Source organism: Momordica charantia (genome assembly GCF_013281855.1).
Source record: "Momordica charantia cultivar OHB3-1 chromosome 2 unlocalized genomic scaffold, Mcharantia_2.0 BLBB01000002.1, whole genome shotgun sequence".
Taxonomy (NCBI): Eukaryota; Viridiplantae; Streptophyta; class Magnoliopsida; order Cucurbitales; family Cucurbitaceae; genus Momordica; species Momordica charantia.
The window spans coordinates 2,567,595-2,594,658 of record NW_028275160.1 but is presented as its reverse complement, the minus strand read 5'-3'; the positions used below and the strand labels follow the sequence as shown (position 1 = coordinate 2,594,658).

Genomic DNA, 27,064 nt, shown 5'->3' with positions numbered 1-27,064 from the left:
CTTTTCCCTGAGAAACGAATGGGTGAAACAATTAATTTTTTCTCCTAATAATTAATATTCATATGCTTTAATTGGAAATTGTTAATTAATAAGTTACGAACACCAACCTAATGTTCTGTACTATTTTATTTTAATTATCACGCATAACTAATATTATAATATTAATCATCAAAGTGGGCATAGTTCAACGGTAATTAATATATATTTTCAACTTTGACATCTATCTACAACACCAACCAAGAAGTTGTGAGTTCGATCCCTCACCCATACATATTGTACTTTATTTATATATATAATAATAATAATAATAATAATAATAATAATAATAATAATCTTAGTTAGTTAAATATATATTAATGAATTTCTACCAACTTAAAAGCTCAACTATTTAAGCTATGTCCTATCTCTAATCAAAAGAAATGTAGTGAATTCAAATCTCGACCCTGGTGTATAAAAATATAATTTTATTTGTTTTTTTCCATCAAAATAAAATAGTCTTTTTTCTTTATGTTCTTAAATTTAACTTTTGCATACCCAATATCTACTCTCATCAATTAAAATTAGTTAGATATATGCTTTGGTCATATTATTTGGATATTTTTTTTTAATCTAACACCTGTTTAGAAAGTTCTAATCTAATCTTTTATATTTTATTATTTATCATCAACAGATGTTAGATTTGGAGAAACTAAATTACTTAATATTAGAGAGAAAAAACTGAAATTTCTGCAAACTTCTAAAAAATTTGGAAGAAAAGTTAAAAATTTCCTTATCTTTAAAGTAACTTAATCCCTCTCTAAAATATTTGCCAAGTTATTAAATATGATGCAATAAGCTTAGAATCAACCCTATTTAACATTCATTGACAATAATGGTTTAATTGAAAAAAAAAGGCTAAATTAAAAATTAAGGAAGTCAACTTGAAAAAAAAAAGGAAACAATTTGGTCTAAATTAAAATTTATGATCTAAACATGCTGATAATTATAATAATTTTTATTCGACCTGAAAAAATGTACTTTTATCTTTAAGACCCTACAGAAATGTAGGGCACAAATAGGCTGGGATCCTATTTCTAGGGCCGTTTCCTTTTTTAGAATATTTTTAATTTTTCTTAGACGACACACAATTTTTTAGTTGGAGATATGCGTCGTAATCAATTTAGTTACGTTTGATTTGATATTTCGATATTTTGAATTTTATTTACTGTACATCCAATAGAAAAATAAATGTAAATTCTTTATTGAATATATCCAATGTCAACATTTAATTAATGAAAATTTATATATAGCTAAAATATTTTGTAAATACAAATATAGCAACAACTTTTATGATAAAATATTTCAAATTTGATTTTCAAATTTTCAATTATTTCAATTTTACTGTTCTAGATTTTCAAATATATCGGATCATGTATATATATATATATATATATATCATTGATATATCAATATTTATATGAAGTATATAGTTGATATATTAGCACTCATAATCAGGTATATTGGTGTTATTGATTTCTTAAATAATATAATAACTTGAGTGTATCAACATTCATATCAAGTATAGAAGACATACATTTAGATTACAAAAGGCAAACATTTCATCTAAAATTTGTAAATAACACAATCCAATTTAATAAGAGAAACTGAATACAATAAAGAGAAGTGAGATATGAGGTATATCTTTTGTATATCAAATTAGGTATATATCATGTATATCATTATTTGAGTTTTGTGTTCGTTAAGGATATATTCTAGTCTCTTCGATGTGGGTTGGACCTTCAAATTTTGCTATTTTTTAAAATTAAAAAGTGGTTACTACTTTTACAAATTCATACTATTATTATTATTGTTGTTATTATCATCATTATTATTATTATTATTTTGCTAATCTTGCAAGCCCTAAGGCTCGTTTATTTCGTGTGAATCCAAGAATCTCATAGGACAGACATCTCGATTCCAACATTAGTTTTGCAGAAATGTAGGACATTATCCCATGGAGACGCAGGAGAATGCAGGAGCCGCCAGTCGGATCGACCCAGGTTATGGCATTGTAAGATGTCACAGTATTCTAATTTGTCCCAACATAAAATATCTAATGTATTTTGAATGCTCTCCTTAAACACAAGTTTCCAAAATTCTCGAAGTTGAAATTAGTTAGCCTCTTTACAGTTTTACCTTCCATTCTTTTCTCATATATTTTCTTTTATTGATTTTTTTTTATTTTTATTTTTATAATTTAAATAAATTAATGTACTCTTTCACTAATAAATAACCCTAGGCTTATTTATATATCACAATTATGCTAAAATAAATTTAAATTAATTATATAGTAGCTCTATATTTTTTTTGTCCGTAGATTCTTACAATATGATTCCTCTCAAATTTTTAATATAATCCAATAAAAATATCCTCAATAATTAATTTTCTTTTGAGAAAAAAAATTCAAGTTCAAATTGGAAATATTGAATGTTTTGTAAAATATCAAATTAATATAAATAGTGTTCTACAAATTAATAAATACGTAAAAATCAACGTATAAATTACCTAACTATTGTAAGGGCTTATTTTGAAACATGTATATAATTTTGAGGATTCACCGTTAAAAATTCTACAAAAACAAATATAACAATTAAAATATTCTCAAACATATTATAAACTTTTCTGCGAAACAAAACTATTCAAAATATCAAAGACATTTGTATTTATGAGTATCTAAAATTTCGAACATTTAAGATTTTGGACATTTGGGAACTCTGAAATCAGGGCATTCATATAGCATAAGATCATCGTGCTTTAAATAATCGCCAACAAAATAAAAAATTTTAAGTAATTTTTATTATTACTTTTTGGTTAAAATTTTATTTTGGTCATTGTATTTTTAGGTTTTATTCGTTTTGTTCCTTATAAACTTTAATTCATTTTGGTTCCTGCATTTTCAAAAGGTTCATTTTAAACACTTTACTTTTAAAAATGATTGTTTTTATCATTTAATTTAGTTTTTTAATTTTTTTTATCAAAAATTCAACATTACATCACCCTCAATATATTTCTTGTTTTGTTCCTTGTAAACTTTAATTCATTTTGGTTCTTACATTTTCAAAAGGTTCATTTTAGACATTGTACTTTTAAAAATGATTGTTTTTATCCTTTAATTTAGTTTTTTTTTTAATTTTTTTTATCAGAAATTCAACATTACACTACCCTCAATATATTTCTTGAAGTGTAACTCTGACTTTTTATTAAAGTGTTAGCGTTATGTGTATAATTTACGTTAAAATTTTGAAAATACGGTCAAAATGATCACATTTTAAAAGTACAAAGACTAAAACGAATATTTTGAAAATACAAAGATGAAATTGTACTAAAGCTAAAAGAATTGGAACGAAAATGAATATTTAGAAAATAAAAAGACTAAAATGAACAAAACTGAAAGTATAGTGATCAAAATAGTGTTTTAATCTCAGGCTACAATATTTACTTTTTAAAGTTAATCGTATAGTTGTTAGTTTTTTTTTTAATTATTTATTAAACAAATATAAGAAAAAAAAATTATTCAGCTATAATGTGCTATGTGGGCTATATTTGAAAAGCCAACTTCTTCACGTACATTAATAAAGGGAAAACAACTTGTCCACAAAATAGCAAGAAATTTTGCTTTTGTATTTAATTTTCGCCCAACATGCAAGAAGGAAACTAGAGGAGAAATCCTTTGCAACTTCTCGAATGTCAACAACCAAATTGCTAGCATCATTTAGAATTTCCATCTTCCTAATAAGAAACCCCAAGCTTTTCTAAATCTCATCTTTTGTGCAAATCGAATACCAAAGAAAACCATAAAGGATCTCAAAATGAAGCAACGAAAGTAGTACATTGAAATACCTTACTACTTTAACTTTCCTCAAATAGTTTTGAAGGATGACACCAAAAACTCAATAGGGTTGAGTGTCCTTCGTTACAAGTTGTATATGAGTTCAGTTTAATCCAATAACCTACACGGCGTGGCACTAATTACTCGATTCCAACCATTGCGTAGATTGATTCATGTTTAAGGTCACGTATCAATTTGCCATAGTTGCTTTCAGAAAATTCTTTATCGATATCTACCAACATTATTTTTCAATCATTTATAAATAACCCAAATGATAGGAAAAAAGAAAAATGCAAACCGTAACAACCTTACGAGAGAAACGAATAATAGAAAAACTTTATTAAGGATCTTAGGTTGATAAAAGAAAAGACCTTATATAGGTTTATAATAGATATGGACTACTCATATCATCGTTAATTAGTTTTAAGATTAAACCCTATGAATATTAATATGAAATAGCTTTTTGGAAGAAATGACGATGTAATATTAAAATTATGAACGAGACATGAAACCAAAGAAAACTATCCCGTTCAAGATCTTGAAAGAAGATGGTACCCACAACCTATGTTAAGGCCTAAGAGTGAAAAGAAAAGAAAAGAAGAATGATTAATTTAAGCAAGCAGAAGAACAAATTAAAATTCCCAAAATTAGAAATAATTAAAAGAAAAAAAAAAGGGTGAGGAAAATTGGCAAGCCCAAAAGCTTTGGCAGAAGGCAACGGTTGTCCCAAACGCACAAAGATTGAATACAAAGGCGACCTTTTTATGGATACCCGAATACGACATCGCAACACAACATTGTCCCACAGACGACACCGACACCCTTTCTAACAAATAAAAACTTTTTCTTTTTTTTTTTTTTTTCAAAAGAGAAATTAAATTTTTTAAAAAAGAAAAACGAATGCAATTACGATGGCAGTGGCAGTGGGAGTGGGCCAAAATCAGGAGAAAATGGGGCTAACAGAGAGAGAGGTGTTGGGTGGTGAAGTAGCTACGTCATTGCCGACATGTCGCATCAGCAGAATTGGAGACAACTATTGCTGAATCGTTGTCATCTAAAAATATGACGTGGAATTTTTATATTAATAATTTTTTGGGAAGAGAGGAGATTGGAATGGAACTAGTTAAGTTAGTTGGGTATTTGGAATCTAACATTGATACCGACATAGAGCTTAAAAGCCGATATATAGATTGATAGAAACATGTCATAGTTAAAACAAATTAATGACCTCTGAATTAATGCTGCCTAATACCAACGACATTGATGGAGATTGAGATTGAGATTGAGATTGAGATTGAGAGATTGAGATGGAGTTAAAAAATATATATATATATATATTCTTCAGCCATTAATTATCTCTTTTACTTGCTCTCTTTGGACTTTGGAGTGGAATAGAAGAGAGTTAAAAGTTGAAGAGGAAGAGAAACGAGTCATTAAAATAATTGGGTACAAAATTGAGAAAAAGAAAAACAGAGTGGCAGAGCTTAAATTGGGCCTATACCGACAAGTTTGCAGACACCACTGCATCTGCTACTTCCTTCCACCACTGCCGACCCATGTGATCCAAAATTGGGCCTTTCTCACGTCAGTTCAATTTTAAATTATAAATTTATAAGCTACTTATATCAAATTAGTTAAATCAACATGTCACGGTAACTACTAACCAATAAATATTTACAACTAGGAGCAAAGAAATGAAAAAAAAAAAAAGGACAGATAATATCCTCTCTTTGTCTTACTTTATTCTAATTCAAAAAGATAAATTTAAAATACTTAAGGTTTTGTAATCTTTCTTTCATTTACTCTTCTTAATGTTATAAATACATAGAAATTAATTAGCATGTCAAATTCTGTCTTCTTTTAAAAATTTTTTTTGGATCATTTAGTTGACGAGGTTGATTGTTGGGATTTTTTAGATTCAGGAACTAAAGTTTAGAAATATAATTACAACTTTTTAAGAATTTGGAACCTAAAGATTGAGTTTGTAATTTTAAGATAAAAAGAAATACTAAAAAACCGACTAAAAAATTAACTAAATACTTGTTAACCATGTTGGAGATATATATTTAGAAACAAAGCAAAGTAAGCTTTTCTCAAAAGATCTGAGGGGTCTCAAAACAATTTTAACCAACAAAAGTTTCTTTTGCTAAAATACAACATAAGAAAAATAATATTCACGACGATTTCAATATCTTATTCTAATTAATTTGGAGCATAACTCTAGTCAGAGACATCCTATATCATTAATATTGATGTTTAACTGAATTTTTTCCCATAGAAATGAGACAGACGTATGATGTAGTTTATACATTAGGTAACGGTTATTAAGATACTTGTGGATATTGATTATTTCACTAATAAAAAAAGGTAGTTAAATTAAATGTGAGTCCATGGTACTTTTCGACTTAATTGATTCATAGTTGTACTTCTTATCTCGCACATTAACATCGGCAAATTAATTAAGGTCGGTCTCTTAATTTTTAATTGTTACACGACTTGAAAAATAAGAGTATATAATAAATGTTGCCAAAAACAAAAATGCATGGAGAGTCAACTGAAGAATATTTATAATTTAAATTTTAAAAAGGTGTTTAAGTCATGAGTTAGTTAGATTTATTGAACTATTGAAACCTAACCATTAAATAGATTTGACTCAAATTCAACCTGAATCTAAAAAACAAGCCGAATAAGAAAATAATATATTTTTTCTTAACCCATTTATTTATTATAATTACGTTTTTTAATGGGTAGGAATTTGAAATGAGTCCTAGAGCAAATGAGAAATTCTATTTTTGCCCCCTTTTTAGGTGGTTTTGCCTTTGTTTCTAGCTTGGCGTGGACCCCAATTTGAGATTGTCATACTACTTGGAGGTAGCCCTGTAGGGAGAGGGCTGTCAAAAAAAGGAAAAATTGTCTCAATGATAGAGACTCATTTTATCGTAATATCTTGATAAGCCACAACAAAATGACATAAATTTTGATGGTAAATTTGGTGAAAAACTTGGATGTTCAATGAGGAAGAATTGAATCATCTTAGACTCATTCCTTTATTTGTGGAGTTTTATTTTTATTTTTTTATATAATAGTGGAGGTGGGAGATCGAACTCACAACTTCATGGTTGGAGATATATGTCAATCATTACTGAGTTATACTCGTATTGACATAAACTTAAGGGTTTAAACAATAACGAGGATCAAAGAAAAGGTGGGTAATGTTTAATCCATTCTTGATGCTTTTCACTTTTGCCATAAAATCAACTTCCTGTCGTGCGTAGGAATCTAGCAATTAAAGGTTCATTTCAGGAAAATTGAGTTTCTTGTTTTTTGAATCTCTTTTTTTTCTATTTTCAATTAAAAGAAATAGAATTGTGTTTGATCACAGTTTTTCTGTTATTTCTTTTCTATTGAAAAAAGAAACATAAACAGGTTGGGTAATATATTTTTTTTGTTTCTAGAAATTTTAAATTAAAAAAATTTATAAAAATAAAAAATTTAAATTAAATATTCAAATTTTATGTTATATTTATATATATATATATTTTGAAATTTATTGTGCATTTTATAAATCAAAAGTGATAAGGTTATGCTTTTATCTATGTTTTGAAAAACATTGGAAATGGAAACACGAAACATGATTTTGCTATTTCCTAAATTTCTATCCAACTTTGGAAACGTTTTTTCAAAAATGAGAAATGCAAAACAGTAACTATAACGTCTCAAACTCAAGGTTCAGAATCTAGGTTTGACACCTAATTGCCCGTTATTCCCCTACGATCCGACTATGCCACCGTCTTTATCAAGAATAAAGATGATCCTTATAGACTAACACGAGTTCTTCTAGCATGCTTTGGTCTTATTCACAAGTTTTCTAGTAAATCAATAGGGAGGTCTCTCGAAGATTGCTCCAAACTAATCACGTTTAACTTTAGAGTTTTTATGATTGAGCAACCGAAAAGAAATGTGCATCTTGTTAGTATAGGTAGTAGCCATCAATTCTTTTAAGCATTTCTTAACGATCATACACATATGGTACCGGTTCATTCATGTACCTTTCATGTTCTCTACTCGTGTGTCATAGTAACAATTACCAAACACGTATGTCTCTCAAAAATAAAAATAATAACAATAACAAGGAAATTACCATCCTCATATTTTATTCTCCAAAAGCTGCCTAATTATGCTTATATTTTTAAAGTTGTAGAAATATTGCACCATATTCTCAATGCAAAGAGAAATCCAAGATTTAGCCCTCATCAAATCAACCAACCACTCATTTTCTTCAAGAATGAAGTAAAATGAATCCTTGCAAAGATCAAATGTAATAAATAAAACAAGAGAATAGACACAATATTGACTAGAGACATGACACCTACTATGATACACAACATGACATGATATCAACCAAATTGACTTAAAACCTAAGCTATAAACACAAACATGTGTAAAAGTGAAACAACATGAGTTGGCAACTAATAAAACTTATCAGCAGCTGCTGCAGCTGCAGCTGTTGCTAATGAAAGAAGTTAAAAAAAAAAAAAAAAATTTGAACAAGATAAAGAGGTTATTTTTTCTTCCTTCCAACTTAGCTGCTTATCCATTGAAGACAAAAGAACAAAGAAATAAAACAGTGAGATAGGCACATGAGGCATGTTTTCTTTTTGCTTTTGTCTGAAGCCAGAGGCCCAGGCTTGTATTCTATGACAAATGGAAGAAACTCTACAAATTTAATGAAAATATGAGACAAAAATTACTCTTTCCTCGTAATGAACAACAAGTTAATGTTTGAATATGTTCATCTTTTTGCACTACAAATCTGTTTCTTCTTTCAACTTTCTCCAATGGAGAGTGCTTTTCTTTTGGTAGCAAGTGAAGGGAACTGTGCACTAATTTTTTCAGCAGACTTTTCAATTCTTGTAGCTTTCTGGTGACTGAAAAACAACAGACTGATGATAAAGATCTGCAATGGTTCTTCCAGCACTCTCCAGACAAGACCTAAGAGGAAGATTAAAATGAAAAGGAGGACCAAAATGGGGTGTTTATTCAAAGAATTCAAAACCATCTTCTCTCAGAAAGAAAAAAACAAAACATTAACTGTCCTGAAGATCTATAATCTTCTCCCTCCATTGCCCATTTACTTGATTAAACCAGAGAATCCTTGTTTGATTTCTTCACTTCCAGGTTTTCTTTATCTTGATGAACTCCTGCTAGAAGTGCTGCTGTTTCCTTGTCTTTTATCTGAAACAAACCACAACCCAATTCTGTAACATACATTTTCTCAACCCTTTACTTTGACATAGTTTTAGATCACGACCATTAATATTAGTTGAGTAGGAAATGACATTACAAGAGTTCGAACACAAGAATTCTGATATCTTAAAAGCTTAAACTAGTCCTTTATTCATATTTTTAGATAGAGAGAGGCAAACCTGAGATCCTAAAGAGAGGTCATCCTGCTTCTTTTTACCCTCTTGAGTACAAAAATATGAATACAAGCCCATCCCAGCAATGGCTATTAGAATTCCAACGAGGTTTCTCTCGGTGAAAGGGTCATGAAGAAGAGTATAGCCAAAGCCAAGAACAAGGCAAGTCTTGAGGTGGCCGAGCACCTGGTACGTCACCGGCGACGTCTTTCCGATCACCAAAAACGTGCTAAAGTTGACCGACACTGATATCAGGCATGAGAGAATGATAAACGCCTGCAAAATGCAACACACACTCATTGTTCTCAAGGCCATGGAAGAAGAGAATATCAATAAACAATGTGATGAGACCAGAGGACAGGAACATACCAGAACCACAGGGGAATACTTATAGGCAAACACATTTTTCTTGGTGAGACATTGGTCTAAGAAAGGGCCAGAAACAAATAGAATAGCTGCTTGAAATGGGGCAGACTGATACAGCAGCTGGGTTGAAGATACACTCAGCCTTTTCTGGATAGTATTTGTTAGCTGTTTCAAACACCAAGTTAAGGAAAAAAAAGAGGATAAATCCTCTGGTTTAAGCAAGAAATGGAAAAGGGTGTGAGCAGAGAAGAAAGAAGGATACAATTTGGCCAACACAGGTTGTAATGATGGCCAAGAGAGAGAGAACAGTTCCCACAAAATTGAGCTGGAGATCAGTGATAGAGGCAATGCCAACTCCAACCAGCAAGAGGAATAGAGAGAGCCTAATCTTAGAGCTGCAACAAAAAAATCAAATCCAAGTGAGAAATTAAAGTCAATCAACCCTTCTTTGTGATGGGGCAGAGGAGAGGAGATCAAAAAGGTTGCCACCTGAATTGTTTTTTAAGGAAAACAGTCTCTAACAGAACAGTGAATGGTATGATTGCAAGTTTTGTCATCTGCATAAAGAAACAAAAAAGGCGAAATGAATTGTAAAACAATTGATGAGTTCGCTAGAAAAACAGAACCAGAACAGAGCCAAACCTGGTAGAATCCAACAGAATTGAATCCCAAACTCAAGTTAAGAAATCCAATGGAGATGCCATTGAGCATCCCAAAGAGCACGACGGTCTTTGTATCAATGGGTTTGGACTCAAACAAGTTCAGGCGATGAGCCACGTGAAGGGTACAATATGTTACCATTAGATGCCAACTAGTGAGAGTCGTTGCTGCATTGAAGAAAGTGTATCAAATCGGCTGGTAGTTCGTGGTAAATTGAATCAAATCTGTTTAATATAAAAGGGAATTGAAGTCGCACCAAAAGGGAAGCCAAGGTTGCTCATAAGAGCTTTGTTACAGATGACAATGGAGACAGAGGATGCCACCGATAGGAAGAGTGCTCCAATAACACCCACCTGGAAGTTTGAGATTTCTCCCATTTCTGATCAAAATTGAAAGAAACAAAAGAAAATCTGAAAAGGGACCCAAGTTCAAGAGTCAGAGCTGCTACAACTTCATCCAATTCTCTGTTTTGGGCGAGCAAGTTCAGATTTTTACAGAGAGAGAAACGAGATTGAAAGCTTGAAGGAGAATTGTGGAATTGGGGTGGCTTATATTTTTGGTGGGGATGTGTGGGTTGGTGCCTACCGTCTGAACAAGTGTTTTGATTTTGAGAATGAAGATTCCATTAATTTAAATTTGGATGCTTTAGAGGCTGGGTTCGCACTCGCAGGTGGCGGAGTTTCCAGAAGGCAGATGCAGAAGGAAGAAGGGGTTCATATGATTTGACTCCCATTGCAAGCAAACCCACAACTATACATTCAAACCGTCAGTTTTCGAATTACCGTTATGATGCTGACATTTTTATTCTGAAATGACTTAAAGCACCTCTCAAGAGATTTGACTTTAACACTACACTCAATTTCTCCATCAACCTTCGACAATTTCATCTTCTTTTTTAGTTCAACCTAAACATTTCATTTGGTCCTACAGTTTGGGGTTAATTTGAATTTGTACTCCGTTACAGTTTTAATTTAGTCTCTATAATTTCGGTTCAATCTCACAAATCATTCGTAATTTAGTTTTTACCCATTTGAAACCGGCCTATTTTTCGCTCACCCTTAACCATATTATATTAGTTAATTACCATGTAAATAAAAAAAATGTCACGCAGGATAACAGCAAGGACAATTTTATGAAATAGGATAAAATCGTAGAGACCAAACCGAAGCAACCGATTTGAAACTTCTAAAATTATAAGGATCAAATTGAAAATTTTGAAACTAAAAGTACATGTCCTATTGAGTAGAGGGTCTTTTTTTAGTACAACAAATATATATATGGGGAATGAGTATTTGAACATCTAACCTAAAAATATAGTAAATGTTATTTACTACTAAACTATACTCATGTTAGCTACAGTAGTTTTCCATTATACCTTCACAAATATAACTACGTGCTCATTAAAAAACGATAATTTTCGTGATTAGAATAATGTAATGTTCCTCAAACTCTTCAACTCTCTTTTATCACTTGCTCACAGAAGAGTGGAAGATTGAAGACAGTGCCCAATGAATGTGTATAAAGCTAGGTAAATTGGCTTAAGTTTAGCCGAGTACTTTCACGTGTTTTGAAGCAGATGCTTAATATTGAGTCTTAGCAAACAAGGCAGGATGGTGAACTCAACATTTACTCCAGAAAGAGAGAGAGAGAGAGGTGTCTAGCAATGCAAGCAAAAGGATTTGGGTGTCTGAAAACTCCATTATTGTTTGGTGAAGAAGAATCTTGGATCTTACTCCAGAGCTAATTCCCTTTTAATGTCACCCACCATACCTAAAATTGGTGTTCCTCTAAGGAAGCCCTCTCTTATTATCTTAATTTTGACACCTTATCTAACTCTTTCTTTCACAACCCATCATAGAAAATAACATTTCATCTCTATTCTTATTACAGCTCCTTCAGGCTTCACATTTTTTTTTATCTATTCCTAATTTATCAACTACAATATTACATAGTAATAAAGTTCAATTCTGATTGTTTGTTTTTGCTGTAGTTAGTGATATATAGGGAACAAGTAGTTTAGAACTGTTATTATAATTCAAGAGCGTACCATATATATGACATTAGAAATTTACAACTTAGAATAGTACAAATAAAGTAACTATGCCTACGCTAAAAATCGCAATGTGTCGACTGAACAAAATATCATGACATCTAGTACCGTCATATGCAGTTAGATAGACCATGGGGAAGAGAGAGAGAGAGAGGAAGAAAAATATGAAAATGGCCACATTTAAATGTAACGTATTGCTCTAATAAAATCATATGTAATGACTAAAACCATATCATAATTTGATTAAATATTACAAATGGCCCACCGGATCCGAGTGAATTATGTCCCTTGGAAAGTTTGGTTAAATTTAATTAGATGCGACTGGTGTCAACTGTCATCTTCGGTTCTCCACCAATGACGAAACATTGTAAAATCAATGGGACCATCCTGAATTGGACTCTTGACACCGTAGCTAAAATGAAAAATAAGGAACCACTAAGATCATAATAGAAAAAAGAGATGCATGCCAGTTTAAAAGTTGTCAATACGAGGTTTTATATTACTCTTCATTCCTAGAACAATTCTTTGTTATATTGTCCATCAGCCCAACATAGAGACAGCTACATAACATAGAAGAAAACAGGGGAAACGGCTGCTGCTGTGTATTTGCTTTTATACGGATTATTTCTGTATGAGTAAACAAAATGAAGCCTACAACAAATGTAAATGTATCAGGGAAATATCTCACTCAAGGACCGTTAGAGGAGCCTCGAGCCTAAAAGAGGACATGTACAAAATAACTGTGACAGCTTCAGTTCAGATGGGTAGTCTCTTCTATAAACGTTTCGCCTTACTAGTCTGGGCGAAGTATGATTTGTCGGCGTTTGCAAGCCGAGACTGAAACTCAGCCCATTCGGTTCTGCACCTTGCTCTCACCTGCAAAAGTAACTAGTTTAGTTGGTCTTTTAGAACCGATGAAAATATTAGACACAAGAAAGAAAGAGGCAAAATGTACTAGATTGAAAATGGAAATAGCGAGCAAAACTATACGGTAGCCCAGATATAGAAAGCATCATATAAAAGACGAAATTGTCATTGATATTTACCCCTTCCCATGGAGCCTTCCCATTCTCAGATTTTCCCTGTAAGTAAATATGTAATTAAATATAAGATACCAAATAAAGGCAAATATTTTAAAAAAAGAAACCTAATTTAAAAGGTGAAGCAAAGGGAAATAAAGAAACATGGACAAGGACACAGATATTGAATCGCAAATTTATAGTCAAGCAAGACTCTAGGGATGTCTAAAAACGCTTTTAGTTTTAATCACACCACTGCATATGAATTGGCAGACTTGTAATGATGTCTGCAGGCACACTCTCACCTGGCTCCCAAGAGAAGGAATTACTTGATGAACAATCCACTGTGAATCAACTACGCCAATTTTCTCATGCGCAGGCTGCAGAAATCCATCAAAAGAAAAGAGTTGACGATCTCATTCAGACGGTATGTGCATAGAAGATGTAACCTACTTCAATTCTTAATTTTCAACGCAGAATCAGTGAAAAAACTTGAACTTTTCTGGATCAGTGTTACATTACATATTATCTCATGCACTTTAATTTTGGCAATGATTAAGTGACAAAAAAGTAAGTTTTAAGTTGAACCAGAATCCAGATAAAAAATATATAATGTATACAAGAGAGACGAAAGGTCATAGAAAGGATAACATCAGGGGAGAACCACCGACCTCTACACATCTTCGGAGAGCAAAGTCTAATCCCCATCCATGTACCAAATCATTCTACAAGTGAATAACAAGTCATTAAATAAAATATAGCAAGAAATAAAAAATACTCGAGGTCACACGTATGTAAGTTCATGAATCGCCAAGAAACCCAATCTTATTCTGTAGTAACCAACAGTATACCTGAATCATATGCCAAACACATCGCCAAGCTTCCCGAGAAAAAACAGGAGCCATAATTTCTACAAACCTGTAACATATGAAAACTGATGAACTAAACTCGTGAGGATATCATATAACTAGATTGCCACCAGTTAGTAGTTCTCCTCTAAACAATATTATATTATATCTCATTAGACTTCGTAAAGAAGAGACTCAGCTACGTAGAGAACCTTCCAGAGCAGCCATTAACTACTTTAGAGTTCAACCATATACAAGGTCTTTCTTTTATTATATTATCCTGCTAAGGAAGAGAAACATGAGTCGGTAAGAGAAAAATTACGCTGCACAAGGAGGCAACCGAGGGTCACTACACCAGCCTGGTTTTTCTTCCGTCTCCCTAGTTCACCGTTGAAAACATGGATGTCAGAATCCAACACATACATGAAAGGTGAGAACCTAACATACTAACCAAAGAAAACAAGAACTTACTTATGGACCTCTCTGTCACCTCTCCTCTTTGTCATTTGCCACGTCAGTCCATTATTAGGCTCAAGCCCAGGTTGGGATATTTCCAAACCATGTTTTTTCACTAACTCAATGTACCTGATTGTTCAGTCAATAAGAGAAAGCTATTGCAAATAGCATTGGACCAAACATCACTAAGAAAATAGGCTTACTTCTCTGCATTGAAATGCTCAACTCCAAGGTCTTCATCCCATATAAAAATATAATCATACGCAGCAACAACATCAGGGTGCAAAAACCTTTTTGCATACCACCTGGAATGCAAAAGAAAGAAGACTTAAGAGAAAGAAATTGAATCCTCCGATTACAAGAATACAAGTACGCATTCTAAAAAAAGATGTGATTAAAGTTCCAATCACAACAAAACTTATACATGAAAAATAACCTAATGCATACAAAATATCACCACTTACCACTTTGTTTGTTTCTTGACACTCACATGGATTGCACTCTTTGACCACTCAAACTGATCCCACTCAGTAACCCGACCGTCATAGTGAAAAAGCATAATTGTAAAATTATCCGAGAACTGATACAATACAAAACATGAGCCTCAGCAACATAGTAATTAACATAAACAATTTGAACACATGTCCATATAAATGACCTTTTTCACTGTTGCATCAATATTTTTTCTCTGATCAAAGCCAACAGTCAACGTTACCAAGTACTTGGGTTCTTTCTCTAGATCCTGCACATGCAAGGGTATTCAGTACAGGCTTAAATCCCTTCCATAGGCAATAGGCAGTTCAATGCAAATAAAAAATAAAAAAAAAGCCATAAGTTTGGAAAGTGCTTATTGTATAGTCACTGTCAGGCTATCATATCCTCTACAGCTAAAATATATGCACAAAAATATCCTTGGCTACAGAAAGAGGCAATCAGTTATTAACATGAAGATCCTATATTCTCCCCAGACATGAGTAAGCAATTGGCACCGTCTAAAATGAAATGTAAATCATAAATTATTTTGAGAGAGTATACTGCCAATTCCATATAAAGAGAGAACAACAAACTATTTAGAACTTATCCCAAGTTCTTTCTCTAAATAATAACTTGGGATTCACCAGGCCCCAGCACAGTAATAATTTGATTATACATTAATGTATGTACATAATTATCATATATACCTCACTGGGTTCACCCCATAATCTATGTAAATAAAAATCAGATTCTGATGCAACAATTGCAGGAGGTAATGACTCCGCACCACGAGGATTCGTTGGCACATATATCTGGTAGATCATAAAGAAAATAAGAGAAGCTATGAGAAATTAGAAATTAGAAAATTTAGTATGAACCACAAAAATATTATAAAGATAGTCAAATTCTTGCGTCATATATAATTAATAAACAAAAAGAGTCTGAATGAAATGTTAGTTTTTTCCCAAGGAATAGTTGCTGAATTCAACAATGATACCTTAGGAGCTTTTTGTGATCCATGGCTCTCACTCTCAGTTACTCCGGTTCTAGAGGATCTATGCACATCAATGGCTACATCAAGAGATGATACAAGGCTTGAAGGTAAGTTAATCTGTAAATTTTGAAATGTATCAAATGGATGTAGGTATAAGGTGCTGCATTTGACATTCTGAGGAAGCGAAACTTACCTTCGTTAAAGAAACTGTAGGAAATGAAGCACCAAGAAAAAATCCAAAGATCACTCCCACTATTGTTGTGAGTATAATCCTTGAACTGTCATTTGCTTTTCTTGTTCCTCCACTGTGATGAGAATATGAAAGCCAACGGGCCAGATAAATTAGCATGTATATAAAATGGCAATGAGACAAAACACAAGTAAGATAAACAATCAGCATATGCATACCGGTGCGTGGTTCCCATAGTTGTAATGTATGAAATCTCTAGTATACCAACTCAAAGGTTCGATCTCTTTGATAATGAATCCTTCAAGCGACTTGTAGAGGCAAAGATGTTCCTAGAGAGTGAATCTAATCCGCACAAAGTCGAAGCCCTGAAAGTTTATACGAAAGTACAGTGGAAGTACGAGAATTGCAATCGGTCGGGCTCATCCCTTCGTAATAGGACGAACTCGGCAGTCATTGTTACGAAGTGCAATTCAGGGGAAAAAAAAAAGGATGGAAACAGAAATCAAGTGTGTCATCCGCAAGAGAGAGAGAGAGAGAGAAGAAGAAGAGATTCACATGAAAATCAAGCAGTACAGCAGTAGAATATGAATGGACGCATATGGTAACCGATATGAATGGCGAAAGAAACTTCACAATGTGTGAATGTCCAATAAAGTCGGAAATTCGCATTAACTCAAAAAACCTCAGCATTCGAATCCGAAAGATGTACAAGAAACAACTGATCTAATAATTTCGTCGACGTTAGCAACTGCAACATAAATGTAAATAAAAACCGAATCGCCGAAACGAATTAAATAAAAAAAGCAGTAGAAATGAAGAAAAACCAAAAGAAAACAGGAGATTGGAGCGTTACCGGAAATCTAAATCACGATTAGTATGGAGAGAAAGAAGAACAAAGCGAGCATCGGCGGCCGGGTGAGTGATCATTCACCAGTTTTACTCTCTTCGATTTGTTTATTAGAGACGGAGTGACAAAATTACCTTTGCTTTTGAATTTCATCGAGAAATCGTAACGCTACGCAGCGTTTTTCTGATAGCACCTGCTCACCTGCTGCATGTCGCGTGGGCAGGGTTTAGTTTCTCTTTCTTTGTTAAAAATGTTAATTATTTTTCTAAAAAGGTGAATTTGGGAGAGTAAACTAAAAACTTAAAAACGCTTTTCTTTTAAGTTTCAACAAACACTTAAAATTGATAAAAAAAACAAACAAACAAACACTTAAAAAAAAAGCACTAGTTAACCGATGACAACGGAGCCAGGTTGGAGATACCTTTTTCATCCATAAACAATTTCAATTCCGGTTTAAATTTTTCGAAAATTAGTTATCTAAATTATTAATTTTGCAAAAAATAAAATAAAATTATATTTCCCAATATATAAGTACAAAAGTTAATAAACATATTTTAAAAATAATTAAAACGTGTAGGAATAGGAATGGAGGTAGGCTCTAATCTTTTAAGTAAAAATTTTCCCTCTTTTCAATTAGAAGGGGATAATGTATTTGTTTTTCCTTTTTCCATCTTGGTGTATTAACCTAAGGAATAAAGTCACGTATTACTATCTCTAAGATCGTTGATTGAACTAAAATAAATGTTCATCTCAAATTAACATATGTAATAACTATTTATATCTTAAAAATGAATGGTACAACTATTAAATCTTAATGTGGAAGGTTTAAATTTCTATGAGATTATTTACTATATAATATTCCTACAAAATTAATTGTATTGCTATATTTTATTTGATTCATTGCTATCTGTTTTAAAAATAACAAATTACTTAAAGTAGATTCCATATTACATTCTATAACTTTCGTTCCAAAAATTAAATATATATATATATATATATATATATATCTATCATTTTTATTGTTATTCGAATTCACGACCTCTTTATTAGAGATATATGCTAATTACTATTGAGTTATGCTGATAATTTATTCAAATCTATATTATATATGTTTATAGAAACTTGTATTCATATTTTGGTTGATAAGTTTATTATTTGTAAAAGCAATAACAACCCATAATATTTTGATAACTTAGATTTATGTTACAAGTGGGATTGATAATTTATAATCTAGATAATCAAATCCACACGTCAAACATTAAAAGAAAATCGTAGTGGGCAGTAAATTTAGCTATTTAACTGGAGAAAGGAGGGGAGAAATTGAACTCAATTTGTGAATAACACTAATTAATTAGATACATTGATTTGATCTAAGCTAAGCCTCCATTTTACCCGCCTGACTTGTAAGCAACAAAAATGGGGGCAGCAACAGCATCACATCACATCGGCAATTAGGAAGCAAAGTTCCAAACAAACTACATAATTAAGAGTCTTTTAAACTTCATTTTTCGTTTTTTTTTTTTTTTTTTTTTTGCCCTTTTCTCTGATCTGTCAGTTTTTCTTCTCCTCCTCTTCCTTTTTGGTATTTTACAATAGCAGAATCAGAAAAACAAAAGAAAACTCCAACTCCAGCAAATTTGTTGCCCTTCTAAATTAAAAATTAGTCCTTCCATATTACCAAAACCCAATCTTCTCCACTTCACCTTGAAATGTCAAATTTTGGAGGGTACCCTAACTGTTCAATCTCCCAGCTGAGCTTTGAAGCAACTCTTTCATGGCGGGGAACATACTCCTACATTTCCAAATTCAAAAATTTTAACTTTTTTTTTTTTTTCTTTTCCCTTTTATGGGTTTTAATGAACATTAATTAACTTTGAGATTTACCTCCATTTTTTTGACTAACTCCTTAGCATTAGGTGCAGATACAATAATATGGCGGGCACTTGGACTTATAAAACCTTCTTCCACAGCTTGATCAATGAAGGACAGCAAGGAATTGTAATACCCATCCACATTCAGCAGTCCAACCTGAAGAACTCACTTAATGTTAATGAAAACCAATTAAGGATTCTTAATGAAAATTTGAAAAAATTATGAAGGTGTGGCTTACTGGTTTATCATGAATGCCAAGTTGGGCCCAGGTGGTAACTTCAAGGAGCTCCTCTAAAGTTCCATAGCCACCTTCATTGGCAAAACCACAAAGAAATGTCAAGAGGCATATTTAATTAATTGGGCCTAAAAGATGGGCTACATATTGGGCCTGTATAACATAATATCAGAGAAATAAGATCTCTGTAATAAATGTAGAAAGGGGTGGAAAAAATAGGGAGGGACTTAGGGACCATCTGCTTTAATTTCTTCCTTCTTTCTTTCTCCGGGGCTAAGGGATGGTACCCTGAAATTACAGGCCATAGAGTATAGACTGCCATTCCTCAGAAAAAGACTGCACCCTAATTTCCTATGTCACAATTGTTCATAATCAAATCTCACACTACTTAGACAACTTTTTTTTTTCTTAACAAGATCGAGTGGACATATGCTGTGGATAAAACAACAATTATTTAAGTCAACCTAAGTTGACAACACCTATAATGTTAATTATAAGAGGTCATAAGTTTTTTGTTTTTTTGGTATACATGTTTTAACTAGTTGAGCTGTCTTAACCCGTATTTACCAACTTTTTAATATAGTGGTAACTTTTTTTTTTTTTGGTGGATAAACTCATCTCTTGATAAAGATACAGAGTTAGAAGTAGAGCAAAAAGGCCAGGGCCCAGTTTGAGAGGCGGTGCATTAATAATGTTGGGCTAAGCCTATTTTGCCTAAGCCCTCTAAGCTGGGGGCCCAAAAAGCCCTACCAAACTTTTCTTTTATTGTCATTACAATAGTTTTGTAGGGCTAAAATGGAGAAACAGGAGTGTGAATGTGAGATGTGGGAGCAGCAAGAGACAAATAAAATATAGAGTGAGAGAAAAAATAGTGAACTTTAAACAAAATTTATGGGGAGAATGCAGATAGAGAAACGAACCAGGCAAGGCAATGAAGGCATCAGATCGCCTGGCCATCTCGGCCTTCCTTTGGTGCATGTCTGCAACTGTCTTCACTTCCCCCACTGTCTCTCCAGTTATCTGCAATGCGAATTTTATGTCTCACTTATTCAACACACAGTCGTCAAATATTGTGGCCGTGGCAGTGTGAAGTTGATGTTTTTGTACACTAATGAAAGTGGAAATCTCACAGGAAACTCTGAGTCTGGACATGCGACTTTATTACCCATATGGATAAAGTGGTAAAAAGAAATACCCCCCAATCCCATTTCTTCCATCCAAACAAACAATGGAGTAAAAAATCTGAAATCTGTGATGGGTTTTTCAAGATGGGATATCCAAATTGAGGTTCTCATTTTGTCAACCACAAGAAGGGGAAAACAGAGCAAAAGCCCTTTGTAGGATAATGCTGGATCGCTGCTTGTTAATTTCTTACACTTCTTTTGAAGTGGAATTTAAATGATTTAAACTTAATATAACAGTGGAATTTGGCATTAGCACTCAACATACCTCTCTTGGCATGAGGGTCTTGGGGATGACTCTGCAAATGGAAACCAAATTATTTTTATTGTTTTCCACAAAATGTCACAAAAGGAAAAAGAGGAGAAATAGAAGGGGAAAATGATGCTAACCCAACAACATGGCGACCACCGTTATAAACAGCTTGGGACACTAATCCCATCAGTCCAACACTCCCTCCTCCATAAACCAGATCGATATTCCTCGAAACCTTTTGATCAAGAAAAGTGTCAGTCAATCAACCAACCAATTGATAGAAACAACCAAAGCTTGAAAAACCCTTTTGATTAATAACTCAAAAACAGGAATTGGATTTCATTGCTGAATTCTAGAGAAACAGAGCCGCAGAAGGGGAAAACAGAGAGTTGAGCTGGTTATTACTTCACAACCAGTTGTTGGGATTTGGGAAAGTGGAAGATGATTTTGGAGGATGGTTTGAGATAAAATAGTTAGAAAGATGAAGAAGGGAAGGCAAAAAAAAAAGAGAGGGGGATTGTTCATTACCAGCTCTTTTCCGAGCTCAATGGCAGCATCCTTGTAAGTAGATTTCTTGCCGGGGCTACTGCCACAGAAGACACAGATCCTGTTGAAAATTGGTAATTTGGTATCGTTTTGGTTCTCCATTGGTGGGAAATGGCGGCTGTGGATTGGATTTCAGAGAAGTGTGTTTTGTGGGTGGTGGTGGAGGAATGGTGTGGTTACATATATAGCTAGCTCCACACCATGAACAACATTCACGCGCCTAATTCCTCTCTCTAGGTCCACTCTTTTCAGGACACACCAAACTCACTGCATTACCTCGACTCAAATTTAGCAATCTCACCCACCAATCAAAATATCCCCTTTTCCCTCTCTTTCCCCTTCCCTCCCCTCACTCTTCTTTTCCTTCCCAATAAATTACACAATTATCTCCGTTAATATAAGACCTTTTAGGTAAAACAAAAAATAAATCATGAGAGTTAGGTAAAAAACGGACAGCATCATAGTAAGAGCTATACCAAAAAATGATATATAGATTATGACAAGTATCTTTATTGAGATGAGATGTAAATTTGGATAACAACAAAAAATAAAATGTAAGAACTATACCAAAAGTGAACAGTATCATATCTATTATCTTATCAGCATGAGAACACCTCTCCAGACAAAATGGAAGTATTTTCTATTTCTAATTTGTAATGGTTTGTTTATTATTTTTTAAACCACTAAGATTAAAACTCGTCCCAACCAAAACAAGAAAGGGAAAATGATTTAACATTATAATAATAATAATAAAGGCACCAGCTTTAACTTTCTTGAATTTCGTTTGGGTTATTTTTGACTGAATAACCGAAAAGAAGTTGGGTTTAGATGATGATGATGTGTGGCAATTGGGGAAGAGGGTTGAAAATGGGGGCTTTGTTTTTGATTAATTGAAAGTAATTAAAAGAGAAGCCAAATTCCAAAAAGGCAACAAACGAAAGTGGGTTTGTTTTTGTTGGCGCTACGGTGAACAGTTCTCGCAAGGACTTAGCGTGGTTGGGGCATCCCCACAGCCACCCCCACGAGGCTGAACTGTTAGAACAACTGTTGGAGTTTTTTGACGAAATAATCAGAATATTCTATGCCTTTATGGATTGGGCAGATTGATCTGTCCACATTTTACAAAGCTACCTCCATTAACACTAAGCTTAGTTTCATTCTTCGGGTCGTATGTTAATTAAGAATTTAAATCTAATTATTTTTATTATCGAATTTACTCTTTCTTTAAAGGCTTGGACAAACAAAAGTTTCCAGCCTTAGTAAGTTTGGATTTTGATATCTTGTGACTCACATTGACCCAACATAACCTATGATTTGAAAAAAGAGAAATTGCTCTCTAATTACTCAAATATTACATGCATGGAAAGCAAAACAACGTACCAAACAACTTATTAATTATTTGATTACTATTGAATATGTGAGCTCCAATTTAGTAAGGAATGAGCACCTCAAAAAGTAATAGTAGGAACATATATCAAAATGAATGCATAATATGGGAGATTACTGAGATTAGGGTATGATTAATAAGTATATGTTTTTTTTTTTCTCTTTAAATTAATGTTAAGTTGTTAGGATAATGAAAATAATAAAATAATGGGGAAGAAGGAACGAGTTATAAGAAAGAAGAATGGCATCTTGGGGTGTGTCCTAAAAAGGTATCCATGGTGGACAAACTTGCTATAAGCATAGGAAACACTTATAATTTTAGTTGTTAAAGAAACAAAGAAGCCTCCACTTTCCCACATTCTCTGTCTCCCTCCCATCACTTCCTTCATCCTACCTATTTTACTTTATTCCCACATCCACTATTCCTTTTTAAGTAGCTACAATTTCTTTCTATCCACCATTATTTTTTTTTTGTTTTGTTTTGTTGGTATTCATTTTTTTCAAGAAAAAAGTGTTCCCTCTTCTTTCTCCCTATCATATGATAGTTGTAACCAACTCTCCACTCAAGCGAGGAAGGTATTGTTACGTAAGCTAGGATGATCCACACCTTCATCGGATGTGATTGATACGTTGAATCACGTGTCATGTGAATAGTACATTTAGAAACACAGTCATGACAGACCGCCACAAGAATATATATATAGGATAGTGCCAGAGTAAGGCAATAACTCACACACATTTGATTGACTCTAGAGAACATATGACGTTGCTCTTCGTGTGCATTAGTGTAGATATACTTTCATTCATCAAAGTCATGTGTGGACTGACATGAAAGTCAGCAGCCAAAGAAAAGAAATTTCTCTCAACAAAAAACGGAAGCAATATTCAATTTGAGGTATGCAATCAGATCCCAATCCATGTATGTCTAAGCCTAGTTCAATACCAACTTAAGCTTTGGAGAGCTCTTGACTAGCACCATGCTAATGTTAATTTCTTATTCACATGTATTCTCAAAGAGAACTACTCGTTGGGCCAACAACACAAAAGACCACCTAGCTCTGCCGCGTAGACAAAGTTAAATAAATATTCAAAACACACACTATACTCGTGCCTCTCCCTTTCTAATTAATGCCAAATTACAGTCATAAAAAATGGCATAATTCTAGAATTAAGATAACGAATAAAAATAACATTGCCGGATTCAAAACAAAGGTTATTATAATAAGAGAATATACAAATGCATGGAAGGCCAATTGAATCTTGGTCAAAAGTCCGAAAAGTAAAAATTGAATGCTAGACAGTACACATGCCATGCAGGAATGCCAAGAGGCAAGAGGGGTTTAATTAATTTTGTTGCGTCTTTATCCATTCAAATTGTGAACCTTGGTTAAAAGAAAAAGAATCAAACTTTATATTATTGTATAATTAATTAACAAAGTCTTAAATTTTTGTGGTGTTTGTTTATTGTTTGCTCCATGTCCTTGGGCTGCAGAAAGAGACATTGGAGTCTTGAGCAAAGGCATGGGTGATGGGTGATGATTAGATCAGCTGCTGCCATCGTCTTCTTTTTGCTGCACCACTGTCCCATATAAACTTTGGATCTGAAAGGTTAATTATTAAAAACAAATAAATAATTTATTTACTCTTTTCTGAATTCTGCCTACGGGTATTCCTCCATTATTGCATGATTTTGTAATTTTGTGATGCGCCCTCAGCAAATGCATAACACTCCCCATAACTCATCAGAATTTTTGGATGGTATAGAAGGGGGTGAGAATTGTAACAATAATAACAAAAAGAAAAAGAAAATTAATTAATTAAGGGAAGTGGGTTTAGAAGATATTGTTCCCACTGGGCAGCAGAAAAAGATGGAGAAGAACAAAGATGCTGAAAAGATGAAAAAAGGGGAAGGGAAATTGGAAGGGGAGTCCCTTGATTGACACGTGGGGTTCTTCCCCCACCCTTTAGAGACAAGATGTATGGAGGAATATGCTTTAGGCACTAGCTGAGCTGGGTCATAATTCTGGGGATAACACAGAGATCAGGAAAAAAGAAAAAAAAAAACACCACCCCCTCCCATTGACCAATGAGAGCTCAAAACCTGTAAATTTGGGTGCCCAAATTGGTTTCACCAAATGAGGAAACTGGGTCCACCACATACACATTTCTTTGTAAAGCTTGCATCCCAAAAATGTCGTGATATGAGTGATTTTCCATAAATTTGTTAAAATGCATGCTCTCTACTGATCAAGAATCATATCCTTTTTTTTCCATCCTCTCCCATTATAGACCAAACACAATACCGATCTTATCTTTTCATCAGGTTTCTACTTATAAACAAGTGAGAGAGAGAGAGAGAGAGAGAGAGAGAGAGAAAAGAACATAAAACCTTAGTGCAGCCATAGATGTCTACTGATCTAGCTTCTTTACGTGTTGGTTAAAGAAAGAATTTGAGACACTTGGTCACAAATCAAAATAGAGTTTGATAAACTATTTTTTTTGTTTTTGGGTTGGGGTGGAAAAAGGAGGAGAATATGGCCTGGTTTGTTGGAGCTCCAATTGAAATTGTGTAATTATTTCAAAAGGTATTTTATGATTGAATTCCCACTTTCCAAGAATTTTCTTTTGTGGGTGTTTCGGGTAATGGGTGGAATTCCTACTCAGATAAAAACGCCCCCCCACTAAGGCCTCTCCTCTTGCATTGCTTAATGCTTATGAATCAATCCGCAATCCGCAGCCTTTGTTATATGCTCATTTTCCTACCACACTTGGCTAGACAACAACTTCTCAAGTACCACATAGAGGTCTATTTTTTCATTTACGTGTTGGAATTCTATTACTTCATCGTCACCACCCTACACAAACTTTAATCATTTCATGCATCCAGATAACAATAGAATGGACACACACTACACAGTCACCTAATATATAACTATAGAATATATATCAAAATTTGTTGTAGTTCCAAGAAATGGACATGAAATTGAATTGAATTGATGCATGTGGTGTGTGAAATGGATTAGGGATGGAGAGGCAAATTAAGAGAGAGTTTGAGAATTAGGGGGATCGGATATGGCATATGAATTGGCCTTGCCAACGTTTTTTACCAAAGCTTTTTTTTTTTTCCTTTTTGGATAAGGCCGTAGCTCTCTCTTTCAACGAATTTGAATTGAAACAATGCCCACAGAGAAAGCCCCCCTCTCCCCCAAATTGCCCATCTTCTTTCCGAGAGTTGAGTTTGAAATTCAATCTAGGTCTGTTGAATTTTTCTCATTTCTTAATTAATGATCAGCCGTCACAATTGACTCCTTTTTTTTTTCTAGGTGGAATTCCTATGTTGTAAAAAAATAGAAGATACATAATATTGACTAGTAAAGATCTATGTTCATCGGTATTAAAAAATTGACAGCTTAATTTATTTAAAAAGATGATATATTCTTTTACATTTTTTTTCTTAGGTGTCAAACATCAAGGAGCAATAGAAGATAACTGTTCGACCGTCATGATAGTTATTTTCCTTAAAAAATTGTTGTGTTGGTGTTTCTTCCTTGGAATGATTCCCACCCATGCTTTTTACCTTTCTTTTTCCTTCTTCTTTAACTCACATACGTGTCTCACATATATTGGTGCACACAGAATACTAACCAAAATGTGATTAGAGGGAAAAAAAAAAAGAACATAACCTTATTTTTTCCCATCTTTCAAATCTTACCACACAAATTAATTAATGAATTTGGTTTTCTAGAAAGAATATTTTTATGGGTGGAGCGAATGACTAAGATATCTTAACCACCTAGCTATATTAATGTTAGTTTTCTTTTTATATAGGAAAAAATTTGACTCTTTAAAATTAAGGAGAAGTTTTTTAGTATCATTAAATATTAAATATTTGACAACTTATTCATTTTGTTAATTTTTTTATATGTTCATACTTTATTAATTAATAAATTTTAATTTTAAACCTACCATTTTCTCTGATTAATTTTAAACCTAAATCAATCAAAAGACCACACGAAGAGACTCAAAATCGAAATCAAACAGCAGGCCGAACTTAATTAATATCAAACACAAGAATATACATACAGAGATGCACGAGTCCTCTATGGAAAAGTAAGTATCCAAAATCCAAATATATTTATTGTGACAAGTCTTTTTCTTTCAAAACTTATTGAAAATTATGAAACCGTCTAGATTCCCAGTACAGTATGGTGTTGTTTTAATAAAGTGAAAAAAAGAAAAAGAAAATCGAAAATTCGGAGTTTTTAAAGGGAAGAATAATGTAGTAATTGGGAATTAAATTGTGGGTGTGAAATAGAAATGGTTTTGTTTTAAATGTTGGATGTGTATGTATCATAGCGTTAGGGCCTCAGGAGTTGGTTTGATTTCTCTCTCACTGTCT

The 27,064-nt window shown here is 33.1% G+C and overlaps 3 protein-coding genes and 1 long non-coding RNA gene across 5 annotated transcripts; all 4 read right to left on the bottom strand.

Moving 5' to 3' along the window:
- Positions 1-8,501: 8,501 nt before the first annotated feature.
- LOC111011007 (Nucleotide/sugar transporter family protein) lies at positions 8,502-11,016 on the bottom strand. Of its 2 annotated transcripts, XM_088120478.1 has the most exons (8): positions 10,571-11,016; positions 10,297-10,481; positions 10,144-10,211; positions 9,917-10,049; positions 9,658-9,819; positions 9,295-9,564; positions 8,961-9,103; positions 8,502-8,860 (listed from the first exon to the last, which is right to left on the bottom strand). In XM_088120478.1, the coding sequence occupies exons 1-7, from the start codon at positions 10,689-10,691 to the stop codon at positions 9,008-9,010; spliced, it is 1,035 nt and encodes a 344-aa protein (XP_087976604.1). In that variant the 5' UTR covers positions 10,692-11,016; the 3' UTR covers positions 8,502-8,860; positions 8,961-9,007. The 2 variants fall into 2 exon arrangements, with proteins under 2 accessions (XP_087976604.1, XP_022140303.1); XM_022284611.2 differs by having other exon boundaries at positions 8,502-9,103; positions 10,571-11,015.
- Positions 11,017-12,834: 1,818 nt separating this feature from the next.
- Positions 12,835-17,457, bottom strand: LOC111011262 (trimethylguanosine synthase (DUF707)). The gene is made up of 15 exons (XM_022284964.2): positions 17,199-17,457; positions 16,564-16,710; positions 16,349-16,460; positions 16,159-16,272; positions 15,869-15,973; positions 15,346-15,429; positions 15,152-15,267; positions 14,891-14,992; positions 14,703-14,816; positions 14,554-14,610; positions 14,235-14,301; positions 14,055-14,108; positions 13,689-13,763; positions 13,411-13,446; positions 12,835-13,240 (listed from the first exon to the last, which is right to left on the bottom strand). Exons 2-15 carry the CDS (start codon positions 16,578-16,580, stop codon positions 13,139-13,141), a joined length of 1,155 nt encoding a protein of 384 aa, XP_022140656.2. The 5' UTR covers positions 16,581-16,710; positions 17,199-17,457; the 3' UTR covers positions 12,835-13,138.
- Positions 17,458-18,505: 1,048 nt separating this feature from the next.
- LOG1 (Putative lysine decarboxylase family protein) lies at positions 18,506-21,534 on the bottom strand. The gene is made up of 7 exons (XM_088120494.1): positions 21,262-21,534; positions 20,871-20,968; positions 20,749-20,779; positions 20,220-20,319; positions 19,303-19,373; positions 19,077-19,220; positions 18,506-18,984 (listed from the first exon to the last, which is right to left on the bottom strand). Exons 1-7 carry the CDS (start codon positions 21,379-21,381, stop codon positions 18,892-18,894), a joined length of 657 nt encoding a protein of 218 aa, XP_087976620.1. The 5' UTR covers positions 21,382-21,534; the 3' UTR covers positions 18,506-18,891.
- A 2,443-nt stretch (positions 21,535-23,977) lies between these two features.
- LOC148212650 (uncharacterized) lies at positions 23,978-26,440 on the bottom strand. The gene is made up of 2 exons (XR_015789195.1): positions 25,055-26,440; positions 23,978-24,266 (listed from the first exon to the last, which is right to left on the bottom strand). It is a non-coding gene; the product is annotated as an uncharacterized LOC148212650 (long non-coding RNA).
- Positions 26,441-27,064: the final 624 nt, after the last annotated feature.

What these genes read in the sequence shown, in the direction of transcription:
- LOC111011262 (XM_022284964.2), bottom strand. An exon ending in GTCAAGAAACAAACAAAGTG is followed by an intron (nt 14,993 to 15,151) that starts GTAAGTGGTGAT and finishes TTTGCATTCCAG; the next exon opens with GTGGTATGCAAAAAGGTTTT. An exon ending in GAGCATTTCAATGCAGAGAA is followed by an intron (nt 14,817 to 14,890) that starts GTAAGCCTATTT and finishes CTGAACAATCAG; the next exon opens with GTACATTGAGTTAGTGAAAA.
- LOG1 (XM_088120494.1), bottom strand. Translation starts at nt 21,381, where the DNA reads ATGGAGAACCAAAACGATACCAAATTACCAATTTTCAACAGGATCTGT. An exon ending in GGTGGTCGCCATGTTGTTGG is followed by an intron (nt 20,780 to 20,870) that starts GTTAGCATCATT and finishes TTCCATTTGCAG; the next exon opens with AGTCATCCCCAAGACCCTCA. An exon ending in AGACCCTCATGCCAAGAGAG is followed by an intron (nt 20,320 to 20,748) that starts GTATGTTGAGTG and finishes TTCGCATTGCAG; the next exon opens with ATAACTGGAGAGACAGTGGG.
- LOC111011007 (XM_088120478.1), bottom strand. Translation starts at nt 10,691, where the DNA reads ATGGGAGAAATCTCAAACTTCCAGGTGGGTGTTATTGGAGCACTCTTC. An exon ending in ATTCTGTTGGATTCTACCAG is followed by an intron (nt 10,212 to 10,296) that starts GTTTGGCTCTGT and finishes TTCTTTATGCAG; the next exon opens with ATGACAAAACTTGCAATCAT. An exon ending in ACCTCTCTTTAGGATCTCAG is followed by an intron (nt 9,104 to 9,294) that starts GTTTGCCTCTCT and finishes GGTTTGTTTCAG; the next exon opens with ATAAAAGACAAGGAAACAGC.